Source organism: Rissa tridactyla, chromosome Z (assembly GCF_028500815.1).
Source record: "Rissa tridactyla isolate bRisTri1 chromosome Z, bRisTri1.patW.cur.20221130, whole genome shotgun sequence".
Classification (NCBI taxonomy): Eukaryota; Metazoa; Chordata; class Aves; order Charadriiformes; family Laridae; genus Rissa; species Rissa tridactyla.
Genome location: NC_071497.1, coordinates 75066541 through 75083155, shown reverse-complemented (window position 1 = coordinate 75083155; position 16615 = coordinate 75066541). Strand labels below are relative to the sequence as shown.

General features: G+C 36.8%; 1 protein-coding gene across 6 annotated transcripts in view; it reads right to left on the bottom strand.

Moving 5' to 3' along the window:
- Positions 1-5458: 5458 nt before the first annotated feature.
- The window catches only part of ZFR (zinc finger RNA binding protein), a 50260-nt gene continuing 39103 nt past the window's right edge, over positions 5459-16615 (bottom strand). For 2 of the 6 annotated variants that reach the window (XM_054184908.1, XM_054184909.1), the window contains exons 16-20: positions 12762-12859; positions 11845-11940; positions 8724-8835; positions 8516-8613; positions 5459-7815 (exon numbers count right to left, since the gene is read on the bottom strand). In XM_054184908.1, the coding sequence (XP_054040883.1) occupies positions 7636-7815; positions 8516-8613; positions 8724-8835; positions 11845-11940; positions 12762-12859 (584 nt within the window). In that variant the 3' untranslated portion in view covers positions 5459-7635. Of the gene's footprint in view, positions 7816-8515; positions 8614-8723; positions 8836-9100; positions 9216-10438; positions 10630-11844; positions 11941-12761; positions 12860-16615 lie in introns of those variants that run through there. The other 4 variants (XR_008463706.1, XR_008463707.1, XR_008463708.1 and 1 more) reach the window with 4 other exon arrangements.

Below are 16615 nucleotides of genomic sequence, written 5' to 3'. Positions count from 1 at the left end.
GACTGCTCCTAAAGGGAATATATAAACCAGCAGAGAGTTTGTGGAAGTTTCTTGTGTGGACTTTGTTGCAAGCCCTTGGCTTTTTGTTTTCTCTCACCCTGCTTCGCTGCTCCTAAGGAAACACTTCAGCCCTGGCTGTTCCTGTAATAAGAGCTCTGAATTGGTCATACAGCTTGTAAATTGGCACATCTCATGCTTTTGGATATGCTGGAGAACATGCTGGGGACATTAGTTAAAGCCTCCAGAATCCTGATTTATGATTTACCACTGCCATATGAGGAATTCTTATCCTGAATCTATTGCCCTGAAAGGACCCCTGGCAGCAGCTGCAAGAAGTTTCTTAAGAAACGGATGCAAGGAAACAAAAATGCCTAATTGCATCTGAAACGTCCCTCTCCTCCTGTTGCCAGTGATTTACCAGATATACTCTTCTGACATTCATTTTCTCAAGTATTCCTTTATAACCTCTTTTTCTGTTCACCTTCCTCAGCAGGAATCCTTACCTGGGAGAACTTCTATAGCTCATTTCTTATTTGCAGCCCCCCAGTGACTCTGGACAAATTGAATCTTCTCCTATGCCTACTCTGAAATGTTTCAGTTCTTTACCCCCAAAAGTATTTACTTCTAATTTATTCATGAGATAGTGCTGATTGTGTTTCTAACTACTGCTCTCTCCTTAAGCACTAGCAGAGATTTTGTATTGGGTTTTGCTGCCATGGCAACTTAGCTGCATATTTATTTATTTATTTATTTTTAAATTCTTTTAAAATGCATTCTTTGGCAATCGAGAGGAATGCTGGAGTAGCAGAAACATCACAGTTTTTCGCTTTGTGCATTTCACAGCTAGGGGAAAATCAACTCTGCCTTTCCAACTGGAAGCTGCTGCTTAACGACACAGCGCTCTCTGCTGTCGTGAGCACACGGAGATGTTTCAAATATTAGCCCGGCTAAACCTGTTGACTTGCTGTGTAACACTGCACTGGTTTTTTTTTTAGTGGTTTTTTTTTTTTTTTGGCTGTGCAGCATTCGTTTTGATTTCCAAGTGTTTGGAGAAGGGTGCTCACACACTCCCCAATACTCTCCTCTCCGTTCACACGTAAGGGAGCAAGGCACGGACACGAGATGCATGGTTTTGTCTGTGAAGTACGATAGACGCATGAAAGGTCAGTCCCTTCTCTTCATCTTTCCCTTCACCTTTCCTCCCAGCTCATTTGTGGGGACATTTCATGTAACATTTATTAACACCTGGCCTAAACCATTTCAGCCTTAACCTCCTCAATCACCTGGCACTTCTTTTTTCCTCTCTGTGGAGCACTGCAGTTTCTGCATGAGTGGCAAATCACATACTGCACTAGGTCTTCTCTCTCTATGAAATAGAGTCTTTCTCTTCATTTTCCCCCACTATTTTTGTAGTTTGTAGCTGACTGTTTTACTACTTGATGTAACTTTTCTTTCATTTTTATTTTAGCTTTGATTTGTAGCTCTCTAATGGCCTTCCTCATTTTATTTCTTCAGTTCAACCCATTTATTCAGTTCTGTTCTCCTTTCTGATAGCATTTTTCTTGTTTTTTTTTTTTCCTCTTTCTTCTCAAAGTCATAATTCACTCAAAGACTACTTCTTTTCACCATAAAAATGCAGCTATTGAGGCAATTGATTGTCAAAAGGAAAAAGGCTGGGAAGAGCGGCTTGCTAAAATATGTGTGCCCTTCGTTCTGTAAAAGACCACCAAAATGATAATGAACTTGAAACAGGATACATTATTGGAAACAATACATTTGGGAATGAACATGTGTTGGTTGACACTCTTGATACCTGTGGCCACAGAAAGCTGGTTGCTCTGTATGAGAAATGATGGGAAACATTGTTCCGTTCAAGGTATTTCTCAATGATCTGGATGCAGGAGTTGAATGCACCGTTAGCAAGTTTGATGACACCAGACTGGGAGGTGCTGTTGACTCTCTTGAGGGACAGCAGGCCTCGCAAAGGAATCCAGATTGGAGTACTGAGGAATGATTAATGGGATAAAATTTAACAAATCTAAATGCCGGATTCTGCACCTGGGACAGAGTAACGCCGGCACAAGTACAGCTGGGAGAGGAGCGTCTGGAGAGCAGCCCTGGGGAAAGGGATCTGGGGGTGCTGGTGGGCAGAGGCTCCGTGTGAGCCAGCAGTGAGCCCTGGCAGCCAAGAGGGCAAACCGCATCCCGGGGTGCATCAAGCCCAGCACAACCAGCTGGTGAAAAGAGGGGACTGTCCCACTGTATTCAGCGTTGGTGCCACCTCCCCTGGAGCGCTGTGTGCAGTTCTATTTAAGAAGGATGTGAAGGGACTTGAATGCGTCCAGAGGAGGGCAACAAAGGTGGTGAGAGGGCTGGAAGGAATGTCCTGTGAGGAGCTGCTGAGGGCTTTGGCTTGTCTAGTTTGGAGGGAAGGAGGCTGAGGGGAGACCTCATTGCCCTCTACAGATCCCTGAGGGGGGGACATGGAGAGGGAGTGCTGAGCTCTTCTCCCTGGGATCCAGTGACAGGACACATGGGAATGTCTCAAAGCTGCACCAGGGAAGGTTTAGACTGGACATTGGGAAGCATTTCTTTACCGAGAGGGTGGTCACACACTGGAACAGGCTTCCTAGAGAGCTGGTCAATGCCCCAAGACTGTCAGTGTTTCAGAGGCATGTGGGCAGTGCCCTTAATAACACACTTCTTTAACCTTCGGTCAGCCCTGAAGTGCTCAGGCAGTGGGACTAGATGGTTGTTGTAGGTCCCTTCCAACTGGAACTATTCTATTCTATTCTATTCTATTCTATTCTATTCTATTCTATTCTATTCTAATTCTATTCCTTCTCAACTTACAAAACAAACACACTAAAAAAAATTATTGAAGTTACTGTAAGAAATTGGGATGGCTTTTAATTATCATAGGCACTTTACTGTGACCAGCATACTCCCTTGCTGATACTACAATGCTTCCTTCATCCCACCTTCCTGAAGTTGCAGTTTCACATGATATATTGGTGACACTCTGGATCACATCATCTCCATTTCTTAGAATTACCTACACTTTCCTCTCACGTGTGTAAATACATGGTATTTACCTAAACAATGCCATTCTAGATATCCTAAGGTATCTGAGGTATCCACAGGGGGCTGGCAGCTATGGGCCTGAACCCGTCCCCTTTTGGAGTGGCACATACCCTAGGAACATGCAAAATGACAGTAAACCCCTGTATTCAGGCACCGTCATCTCCCCCATTATGTTCTGACTTGCACTGTTAGCAATGCAGCTCTGCTTACTGTCTTACTAAGAAAACGTAAACTTGTATAACCAGCAAATCACTGGCAAATTTAAATATATGCCAGAAGTTACGTCTGTGATAAGGCTGTCTTACGTATTCTGGACAGAACTTCCTAATCACATATGCATACAATTAATACAAACATAATGCAGCATGCAGAAAAGGAAAGAAAGAAGCTTATATAGGGAGCAAGGTTTGTGATTCTTATGTAGAAACAAGAGGCTTTTTGTCTCCCTTCTAATATTAAAGTAACCTTTTACTATAGAAAAAGCCATTTATTTTCTCTTGGTCAGCTATTCCATTCTGCAATCTTATATAGAAAACTTCAAAAATGCATAAAGATTTCTTGATGCCACTCTATGTTTCTTTGGATTTAGGCTACCTACATCTATTGATGTAGAATATACGTGAAAGTATTTAAGCTAGGCTGAGCATCTAAAAGCTGATAAACTTTAAACTACCCTGCAATAAATGAATTGCTGGCTTCAGAATAAATATTAATGGCCGTGGCTTTGCAAAATAGCTTAAGAAAACACATATTAAAGAAGACAACTTTTAATGACTGTTGCTAATGCAGGTACGTTACGGCTGTGTTAAATGGGAAAGTGTGCACTGTGCAGGATAAAAATCCCCAGCAACAGCTGCCAACTGGGTACCAGTGAAAAACAATGACCTTTACCCTGTTAGAAACTTTAGACTTGCCCAGTATTACTAGGGCAGCATTTCTTAAAATGCTAACTGTAAAACATCAGAAAGCAGTTCAATAAACAACAGTGAACTTCTCTCAGTACTGGGAATATATATGCACATTTTCATAATCCAAATGAGAAAGTGGAACAAATGACAGAATACAAATTAACGGGTATTTACAGAATGAAGCCTTATTTTTGTTTGGATATAAATCAAAACCATTGTGATAACTCTGTAGATGACACTCCTTGGACTTCTTTTCTCCCCCAGAAGACTAGATGTCTGTTTCATCTTAAAAGGCTAAGTACCACACTGAAGGAAAAAAGAACTCTTGAGAAGATTTATAAAATAATCACTCGGGAGAAAATTTAATTTGATAGCCTTTTTGACTAGAAAGCTCTTTGGCTTACAGCTTTCAGAGAAAAAAAACGCCAACAAGCAGAAGGAAAACAGATGTTTTTGTTGAATCTATCATTGTACTTTGTAAACCTACATTGTAAGTGCAAAAAACCAGACTGCAAATTGTGCCTACTACTTCTTTTTGCCCCGTCTATTATTACTGCTATGCTATTAAAATCCATTTGGGTAGTCCAAACAAGTCTTAATTGTTTAATAAAGAAATGAATTCGGCATTGTGTGAATACTTAACAGACTAATGATCAGCAGATATTCAACCAGCAACAAGAATGTTAAATATGCGTACAAATTGTTGAAGGCATATTTAAAGTTGATTCCAACTCTCAGAAATTTGCTAGGTACAACAATTTTAAGTAGTATTAAATCACTTCTGAGTAGTGAAATAGGTCTAAAAATAGAAGCAGCAGATGAACCCGTCACATTCAGTAACTCTATAAGATTAACAGTTCATCTAGAATTTCGTAATAGGGCAAGATGTTGATGGACTGTGTCCAACAGACTTTAATTTCTAGCAATGCCTCTAGAGAGGAATCCATGTGAAACCACCACGCTGCTCACAGACAGGACAGACTAGGCAGACAAGTCAAAAGTTTGAAAAAGCTTCAAAACAGAACAGTCACATTTTCACAAACTGTTCCTCTGAGGTGGGCGCTGAGGGGGAAATTCTTGCTGTGTGTGTTTCTCTGCTGTGCATGATGACTGTGGTCATCACGTGTATGATTACGGTCATATACATATGAACGTGTATGATTTAACACACAGCACTGCTGAATAAAAAAGGCAAACACTGCTTATTAGTAAGCCACTAGCGTTACCAAACCATAGGATATTAAAATGATTACTCGCTCATAAATTGATTACTTGGTCTCGGTTTTGTCTTCCTAAGTGCACAGTGTCGTATTTGAAGTCAAAGCTAGGTCTGTGCTTTTTAAAACCTTGTTTTTCCATTCTTTTTAGATTAACAAGAGTCAGAAGTTACCCAAAACAGCCCACTAAAATGGGCAGGAAAACCAGAAACAAACTGCAAATTCATTCTTCACCACACAGCGCAAAAATAATGGTCACAGCTTCATATTTAATGTGGAATCACTTTTAAGTATACAATATTTCAAAAGATCCAGAAACTGGTTAAGAGTTAAAAGCCAGTAGAACAAAAATACAGGAAATCCAAAACACATCTTTGACCTTTTTAATCCTGAATTTTAGGGTCACATGCCTGAATAGACAAGTTTGCTTTATGAGGAAGGAAACTTTGGTATGGAGTTGAACAAGCCACATGAATAGCACCTGTAGCTTTCAAAATAAATAGTAATAGCTAACTAGACACCATGGCAGCAATATACCCTCTTAAAAAAAGATCAAGAACATGCTTGGAGCTATGCATCAAGACTGGACAACAGAAACTAGTGTAACCTTTTTCTAAAGCAACTTTAAAGCATTTCTGCTTTCTACATTTCTGATGCTGAAATCAGCACGAAATCTTTCCTACAATGAGAAAGCTTTCCGTTTATTTGCTAACCACTAATAATCACTCCCTTAAAAATTGCACTCTGATGCTTGAAGAACACTGTATTAAATTTTTTTCTTTAAGTCTTTAGACTTCCTCTATTTTTCTAAAATATTGTATTTTTATTCCACAGGCCCATGCTGTTAGCAGTAAGTGTTGCAAACAGAAACATCCCCATACTCCGAGTTACTTATTAAAAAGGTCAAAGATAAATTTGACCTCAAAATGGAACAAAAGGGTTTTTTAATAAATGGTGCCAGAAATAACAAATGAGCTTTGTAATGTGTGGTACTCTCCTACAGCCATCACTAAAGTAATTACCGGAATGTTAGTCTATGTTAATCTGTGTTTTATGGGTTTGCAACGAAGTTTAATACACATCGAACAGAGTGAGTGAAACTTCAGTTACCGGTGTATAAATGAGTTTTAGTCATTTAATAAATTTTCGTTTTTATCTGTGTGTTCCACTGTAGTGCTGTGACAACAAATCACACCTGTGTACCAGAGCATACATCAACAGTATGATGTAACTTTACTTACACCACTGCTATATTTAGCTTTTTGAAAGAGACATAAGCATACACTATGGCCACATCAAATAATTTTCTGGGTTTTTGCTTTAATAGCCTTCACTTTTTCAGTAATATTTCACTTTGAAAATGTGAATTATTGAAAAAAAATCACAGAAAGTTTATACAGGAATAGCTATAAGGAATAACCTCACAGGCACTGATATGACAAACATTTATTTTAAGGGCTAAGAGGCATTAATCGACAAAGTCGACTAAAAAGAATGACTAACTTTGTCTAAATGGGAAATGCCTGCTTTTGCTTGTATGTTGAGAAAAGAAATTCAGAAAGTTATTTTTTGGCCTTGCTATTTCACAAAGTCAATCATACAAAGACCTACGCGTTTAACCTAAAAGGATAGTTTTAACAGCCCTTCTATCAAAAACATCATGCAAAACTTTGATCAATTATGCAGCTGCTTTAGAACTGTTGCAAGACCATACTGTATATATTAGCTTTTATACTGCTAATGCACAACTAACAGCAAACTTGATTAGATTAACACAAATTTGTCTTAATTACACTGTTATATCACACTAAGGAGACAAATGCCACAAGATTGGCAAAAACATTTAATTCTGAGCACTCAAACGGCAGGATAATTATGTGTTGTAACCCCTTCACATTTAGGAAAAAAACCATAATCCTGCAGTCTCACTTTACAAAAAAATGTTCTGTAAAATATTAATTGGGAGGGGAACAGTTTATACTACCTAAAACAAAGTAACTTACACAACTAGTGTCAAAGGCAAACAAAAAAACTTCTAAATAAAAAAATCAAAATACACATAGCAACAGAAGCATTAAATACATAAAAGATAAGAAGACAATGCAGTTGTTAATAAAAAAGACCAAAAAAAAGAAGAAAAGTTACTAAAGTTAGCAACACATTTAAAGAAAACGCAATGAGGGAAAACTACTCTTTCCTACAACAACAGAGTTTCCATTTGCAGTCTTTCCATCCATAATTTGTCTGGTACAGTACATCCATTAAAATACTCAGAATCTCACAGAAGAGCTAGGTTGTTCTCTTCCAAATCTAATTCCACAGTTGGTTTTGGATGTTTTAAACAGACATTATTATGAATGAAGTAAAAGCAAGGCAACAAATGGACTTTTTATCACCTTTGATCCTAGCATTGCTGACAAACATTTTTAAAAGTTATCATAATCTTTTTTGTCTTTTTTTCCCTCTGCTTCAAATCCATCAACCCCATCACTGTCCCTTCTCCTTTTCCTATTGTTATGGATGTTGAAGCGTTGATTCATCTGTGGTAATGGATCCATTCCCAAAACTTTGTGTATTTGACGGAATGCAAGGAGTCTCAGTGCAAACTAGAAAAAGGGCAGAAAGAAGATATTTCTGTTAGAAACAAATGTCTATTTTGAGTACGTTGTCAAACAATTCATGAAGAACATTAGCAGCTGTATTACCCTTAGCTCTCATTATCCCTTCTTCCTTCCCCCAACAAAGTCAGCACAATAATATGTGTATGTCACATTTGCTGCTTCTGTACAAAATACAGCATCTTACCTAAAAAGTAACGTACATGTGTTTTAGCTGCTGGACTTGCCCTGAAGCAGCCAAGGTTTGTCACATGTCCCTTTACACGTTAGTAATCTTTAGCAAAAGGACCAAATGAAGAGGAAGGGCCTTAACCTCTTAAGCTGCTAGCATGAATTGTCAATACTGTGGGCAGATACAATAAATATTAAAAATTAAACTTACACAGATTTATTAATAAAATATTAAATGCCACTGCAGTTTTAAATCTAATAACATACCACTGTAGAGTGCTTCAAAGTTTTCAGGAAAGTATGTTAATTTTAGTGCAAAAATGAACAGTATTATACATCCTCTGGTTGTGGTATTTTTATTGCCTAGCTTAAGACCAATCATCTGAAAGACCGAACTACATTCTAAGAAAGGAAAATTCATGTCAATCATGTAACTCCATTTAAAAAAACAAACAAAAAAAAAACCCTTCAAAAACCAGCCATCAAATTTAGCTACTTCACACATGCGTTTTCTTACCTGTGCACTCGAAGTAATGTCCTCTCGTTGCTGATCTGTCATTACAGCAAGTGTATCAAAAGGATCTTTTTCACAAGGGTCCAGAAGGCCAGGACCACCTACAACGGTTAGGCTAATTAGTAGCACATCTCCACCTTATTTCAACCAAGATTACAGATTTTACATTAGTTAAGCATAAGTATACAGATACTGATCAAATGCAACTTGCCTTTAAGGATGATTCCTGAAGATATACACTCAAAAACTCTTCTCAGAGCATCCCCAGGACTCTGTGGTCCAGTAGCGCTGCTAATTGCTTTTTCCACAAGCAACTCCATAGCCTAGAGCAACAGTAAGAAAATCAGCCAATTTAGAAAACAGATTAAAACAGAAAAAAGCTGTTACTGTTGTTCAACACAGAACTATTGAATCTGGAATTTAGAAGAACACTACACATCACAGAACACTTTCAGTTAAAATGAAAAAAAATTCAGTATTTTATAAAGATGAATAAAAAGAAAGCTGGTGCAAGATTAATATTGAGTACTGATACTGATATGCTTCTTCTCAACTTAAGCTGTTTAAAAGTTTTGTAGGAATACATACAGAAGTAGCCTACATATGCAGGCAGACAACTTGCTCGGCCATTTTTTGAGAGAGTGTGAAACATGGTGGGTCGCCCACATCTGTCAGCCGCATGAATAGACAGCACACAGTGTATCTGATGAAATTAACAGGATGCTATAGAAAAATTAATCTTTTTCTACAAGGGTACAGAAGCTTAAAGCATCAAAACTTTAATGATCTTTTACTGTTTAAGTGGTTACTAGTTCTTCAGTTTAGCAAAACTGAAGTTCATAGTGTTAGACTATGTTAGGAGAAAACTTGCTAACTCAGATGTTAAACAAGTGCAAAAAACCATTGATGATAAACAGGTTTTCTAAAATGTATAAATTGCTTGATATTAGTTAAAATGGTTTAAATTATTATCTGTATTTTAAATATTGTTTTTCCTGTGAATATTTCCATTGTTTACTTTTATTAGACAATATTTTTTTCCAGAAAAAACATATAAAAGGTATTTGCAAAAGTAAAGAATAGTTTTCCTTAGGTTTTTTTCAGCATTAAATGGATGTTTTAATACCACCTCCTTAGTAACTTTAATTCTCAAACAATCTCTCTTGTTTCTTTGGTGGGTTTTTTGAGGGGTTTGCTTTTTGGTCCTCCCACTCCCCACTGAGTTTACGGTTGTTCAAATGTTGCCTTTTATTTTTACTTACCAGGAGTCAATGCCTATTCTGACGCATGCAAGTAACTACAGGCAGTGTTGATTACAATCCTTCACTAAGGGTGCCCATTCCTTTCCATTTTAGCTCCATTTAACTGACAAATTTAATTTCTTGAGCATGGTATTTCCATACTCCCACTGTATCACTCAGGATTTAGCAACAGTAATATAGTTGTTTTCAAGTATGAACCAAAATAGAGCAGGAAAGAAAAAAAGCAGACATGTTTTTGCATTTATTCAAGCCTAGTTCTTTTGGATGCTCATACAATACACTAGAGCCTGCAACTTCATCCTAGGAAAATGTGAGTTAGGATGCCCCGGTGTTTACATGCACGAAAGGCTGCATTCCAAGTTTGAAAAATCAACCCTGAATAGTAGTTCCTTCTAACTTGCAGGAACCTGACAAAATTCTTCTAATTTCATTTTTATGTTTAGGTATATGAAGAGGGTGCTATTAATGTCAACATTTAGAGTTCCTAATATTGTCTATTTTTACAACTACTTAGATTTCTTTTGAAAAGATATGGCATCTCTTTGATTTGTAACAGAGCTCTAGCACACAGGTTAGGAGAAGTTCTGCATCTAGATAAATATATTTCTACAATCTACGAAATTCCACCTGTGACTGGCAGAAATGACATATATTTAAAAATCACCATCTTCATTCTGTCATTGTTTTTATCCGTAAGACTTTGCCAACAGGCTGACTACACAGACTTCCATGTTGATCCATGTCACTGACAATGCATCAGGTACCAGGAGCAAATCAGGAATCACTTTTGGAGGGAGCTGAGACACAGCAAGGCCTGACACATGGCTTCATACCTCTCTTCCCTTCTGGATATGCCTCAGAACAGATGATGTGAGAAATAAGAAACAGCATTCCTTGTTCTTCATCCATGTGCCTGCTGCGTGTTGCAATAACACTAAGGATGCTTTTCTAAATGTATGCCAGGGTTTTTTCTTCGGCAACTAAGAATCATAGTGATATTAAGAGGGTACTTACATACTTAGCTTCTCTTAAGCTTTATTTGACAGTGTATCTTTCATGAAATGTAGTACAGAAACCGGCACTATTTTTTTTTACTTTAAATATTTTAAATCCAGAAATAACCGTACCACATTTTTTCCAGAAGCAATAAATATTATCAGAAGTAATTTAATAGAATTTTCTGCAAGCTTAGTACAGTTGTAAGACTGTAATAATAATAATGCCAAATGCTCAAACTGTCTTGACAATGTTAGCGCTCTTCCTGCCAAAACTGAAATGGAAGCACTACAGTGCAATAGGATTTTGTCTGTGAAACAAAACAGTCGAGCAAAGTTTACTTCCACACTATACACGAAACAAAGATTTTGTTTCAGACTAACTTTATCCAGTTCACAGACTGAACATCTGTTAATATTTGGAGCACAAGTTGCACTCCTGGAGAGCATCATTTCCGATCGTCAATGCAAAAGGAATGTTCCAAGAACAGTCGTCTGCAAGAATTCAGAGAGGTAACCCTGTACAAACTAGAGATCTAAGTGACTCTGATTAAAATACTAATAGTGACATACCCACAGACTGTACTGAAGTACTGTGGCATTTCATCTTGCGGAAGGGGCAAATTAACGATCACAGGAATTACTGTGATTTATTCTTTCAAGTTATCTGAAAGGTCGCAGAACTATCTGGCCACAGCTGACATTATTTTAAGTAAGTTTAAGTAAACTCCAAGCAATTCAGAATACATGGTTAGCAAAAATTAGATTCTTTTATACAAAGTAAAGGAAAAAATGCTAAAATCTAGAATAAGAATGCTACCCACAAAGAATACAAAAGAACAAGAAAATTCCTTTTGTGGAAAAAAAAAATAAATCCAGCTCCAAATGACAAAACCTCAGAAAATTAAATTTTTAGAGGAAATCTGGATCATTTGCTGGGGAAAAAAAGCAACTAAAAAACCCCTTACATTACTTCTTGAAAAGTCTACATTTAAAAACTGTAGTAACAATTCCCTGTGCTTCCCTGGCAGTACCATGTGTATTAAAAAGACTCATTCAAAAGAACACTACTCACCCAGCTTGGAAAATCAGACCAAGTTGGAACTCGCTGACAGAGGTCACGAAGAATACGTATGATAATCACACAGGACTGCAGACCATTAGCTCTAGCCTTGAGAGCAATACAAAATCAAATTAATTAATCCCAGCACCTACAGCAAATAGGACTTGTTGAAAGACTAAAACACCACTGTTCAATGGAAGCTCGGATACAAGATTGAAACAAATCATTCTACAACTTTACTCCGTGAGCTGCCATTTACAGCAGTATTTTATACAGGGTTAGTAATTTAAGGTGGTAGAAGTCAAAGTGCACAGGTTATACAAGAATAACATTTCTTGATCCCCTGTACACTTTGACCTGTGTTCACTTGTAACAATAAATACAGTATCTTTCTATATTAGAAATAAAAAGGATAAAGTAAAGATCTAAGAAATAGGTATAGAGACTGAAAGGTCAAGGGAATCTGTTTGGTTTCTTTATTGTGCCTTTGCCAGAAGGCAAAGTCACTAAACCAAACAGTTGCTTCTCACCTTTCATTCCCTACACTTAATGCACTTAAAGAAATAGGAAAAAAAGTCTTAAATCTAAACACAAAGCTTTAAACACATATTCCATTATTTAAAGCAAAGTTACTCTGCAGCCTTATGGAATATATAACAAATACACAACATATGATCACCCCAAGCCGAGTCAAGCTTTCAACATTGCCTTCTCCGTGACCAGAAAAAAAAATCATGTCAAATGAGCAATAACTGCATAAAGCAGTTCCTCCGTACTCAACCTTCTACATTTAAATTTAGGGACCAGAAAAATATTAAGTATTATTAGCATGAACAACACTGAGTGTTTCCACACAATTAAACATTCATATTGCAACTGAACTAATCTCTCATAAGGCTACAAGAAGAAAGTAAAATGATGTTCCGAACCTGGAACCACTTAGCGTGGCGTAGAGCAGCCAGAGCGTCAAGGCATTTTTGCCTGTCCAAGACGTCCGGTGGGTCTTTCACCATACCCGAGGTTACATCTAAAATGGATTGAATTGGCAAAATGCAGTGAGGAATGGGTGTTTGACCAGGTGAGCAAGACACTTCCTTACAGTAGCTTCAATGTCACACATGCCATTTAAAGTTTAAACCCTTGAACAACGAATGTAAATGTTCAATAAAAGCCATTCAATTAGGATTCGGGCATCAACCCAGTATGAAGATCAAGAGCATATTATACTTTAGCTCTGAGGTTATTTTCAAATGCACTGCAGATTATGCAATGCGTAGTACTTCTTTATTTAAACTAACACTGGAAAAACACATATCCCCTAAAATTAAATACTGAAGGAAGGATGGTTGGACACAGTGCACCAGCACAGAGAACACAAGACAGAAGGAACACAAAAATCCACTTTAACCAAGTAGAAACATTCAAACTTAGTTTCTTCTAAATTTTAATGGTCACGTGTTATTTGGGACCTATTCTTTAAAAGAAAGACTAACAAATCTTAAAGGCGCTAAATGTTTAGTAATGATGTTATTTGCCTCAAACCTCAAACTAGAAATTATTTTGCTTTAAAACCTGACTAAAGGAGTATGAAATGGTCTTCAATATTACAGAGTTCCGTTATTTTCTAGTACCCTCTCTCTTATTCCTATAAATAAAATTCCTCGGCCCATAATGTATGTGGCTCCAACATCATTTAGGATTCAAGGAAGAATCTGAAAAGGGACTGCTTTACTTAAGATTCAGCAGGAAAAAAAACCAGCAAGGAATAGAAGGAATAGTTTAAAAAACATCTGAAAGATAATAAAGAAAATATAGTAGATCTTGTATAGTTAAATGTTCAGAAACAGATTTAATTACCAAGCTGACTGCTTTGTTACCAACAAGGAAGAGACCAGAGGCCCTTTTGGAAGTGGTTTAACCCTTCACACTGGCACCACTGAACAATGTAAAATAGTATCCTCAGGTTAAAAATTGTACAGATATAATACAGTAATCAGCTTTAAAAGTTCTTTGTTTTACTAATTATGAAAATGGCTATTGTGCCTAGTAACAATGTATTTTGGTAGTGTAACTGGTGATACACCAGGTAAGATGAAACAAAAAGCCCTCAGTCAATGGCACTCATTTCACAGGAGCTGGCTGTATGGAACAATATAGTTTACTCCAGCAAGATATAAATTTAGGTAAAACAGAGACTAAAATAAAATAATAATAAATAAAAATATTAAGACTCATGAAACATGCCTGCAGGGAGAAGCTTTTACGGATGCTGCAGAAAGACAGCTCTGAAACCACCTATTTTACACAAACGTAAAATAGAATAGGGGGATACTTTACTAGACAGAGAGCTAAAAGGCCATGAATGAATATGGTGGTACAACTTTGCAATATAACAATTAAATTTAGTCTGAAGTACTGCATTCAGATTTGAGTATTTTTTATAGGATAGTCCCATTGCTCTGCACAGAGATAAAAGGGGGAAGATTTCAAAATAAGAACGAAGCTGAGAAGAACATAGGTATCTTCTCACAGATATTCCAACTTATGGGCTATGTGTTAAAGTGGAAAGATGAAAATCTGCACTAAAGGCAATTACAGAGCAAATGAAGATGTTTAAAGTGCTATTTCCTTTAAAATAAAACAAAAACAAACCAAAAAAAAACAACCCTAAACCTATACAAGAGAGGTGCCAGGTAAGGTAATTGATGAAACAAGTACGATCTAGATATAAGAGACAAGGAGTACATTTAGAGAAAAACCACAGCAGGGAAAAAGTGGCAAAGTAAGGTTGAGAAATTAAAAATAAAAATATGGGTTGTTGGGCCTAGTAGCCTAATCAGTCAATTATTTAAATTCTTCTAAAGCTAATATGCAAATAGGTGACACTGCAAACTTTTAGCACAGTAATTCATTACATAATTTGAAACTCCAATTACTTCTAGCTCTGAAAAACTTCCATTTTGAAAATAATTTTACTAAAAGGAATTAAGTATAGTTGAAGAGCACAGAAAAGAATCTTACTCAGTACTGGAAATGTTAATCTAAAATGTGCTACTAATAGATTATCATATCAACACCCTTGAAACTTAAAAAGACTCTAAAAGTCAGAAGTTGCCAAGGCACCTATTGCACTGACAATACATTGACTGAAAGAAGGTATCAAGGTAACTCTTGTAATATTTAATCTGTGGATTTTTGCATCTGTTTCACATTTCAGGATTAACCCCTTAAAGACTATTTAGCTAAATTCAGATGCCTAACTTACGACCTTGTTAAGCTAAGGCAAAAAAACTGAATTAATTTACAAAACCGAAGCTCAAATTCTTACCCTATATAACTTAATTTATTACTAGCCTAAATATAAGGGGTTAATCTTCAGTTAGACATGCTGTGTCCACACTACCTCTTCATTAAAAGTTAACAGGTATACCAAATTTTGGTAAGTTTTATTATGGGAAATACATTTTACCCAGTCAACTATTTCAAGACTAGTGTGAACACTGCTTAATTCTAGGAGAGACAAAGACGAAAAGAAAAAAAAAAAAAAAAACCACACGAATTAACAGCAGATGCTAGGACTATGCATCCAAACCCCCTCCTTTGTAAAGCATGGCAGGTGTGACACTGAGCTTTAGAAAACCTTGGTCAAAAATCCTTCCGATGTCTTGGCAGCAACCCCTGACAGGAATCAAGTCCCTCTGCTAGAAGGCTTTGGACCGGGGCTGTTAGCTAAGGATAAAAAAGACACACGCGCACACATATATGCGTTTACAAGTATGTACACTTTGTTTGCGGAAGGAAAGATTCCACAGCAGGGGTTAGAGCACTTTGAATATAGCAGATTCGGTAAACTGTCAAACGCACCATACTGTAAGAAACAGTAGCTATGCGGTTAACAATTTTATTTCACTGTATTTTTTTTTTTAGCCTTTTATCACGTAATGGGATTATTACACATCAAACATGATTCTACTCCAGGTGCAAGTCTCAGTCTCATCTTTACATAAACTGGTTCTTCCGGTAAAGCCTTCCTTATCACCTGAACTAGCTCCCCAAGCGGGCTAAAAAAAAAAAGAAAACTTTAAACCATTGTAAGACACAGAGCATGAGAAGCTGCAGTAAGAAAAAATACAAATACATACTGTTACTCTGCAGCAAATAAGTAGCAGTCTTCATAACAAGGCCTTCTTTGCTGCAATAATTTGCAATTCAGTCTTCTATTTGCTCTAGTTTCAAAAGCGAACTTTTCTGCACATCCATTTTATACTGCTCAGTGTCTTGAAGAGAAATCTAACTTGATTTTGCCTGCCTAGAGGCAGTACTGCGTTCAGCAGTGAATAAACTCACAATGATCATTTTAACTCAAGTGTGGGTCAGACAAAAATACAGATTTGTTTCCTTTAAGTGGTATAAATTAAGGGATTGATGGTAGTAGTTTGAAATTTGTTTTATTTTCAGTCCATATCTTAGATTTTAGGCCAGAAACCACGTAATTGAAATTGCGTATTGTGGCAGGGATCAATACTGCACTTTTGCAGAATACATTAAGGAATAAACATGGTGTTTAAGGTTAACTTCATTTAATGGTTAATCTAATAATCAAATCTTTTAAGTTAAAGGATTGTTAAATTAAAGTATCAAGTTAAAGAACTTGAATAATATGTGAAGTCTGATTCAGCATAGACAAACCAAGAGTCACGTTACACTTTATCAAAAAAAAGGTAGAATTGGTTGGGTGTGACAGTACATGTACAAAGCCTTTATAGCTAGGATAATATTCACA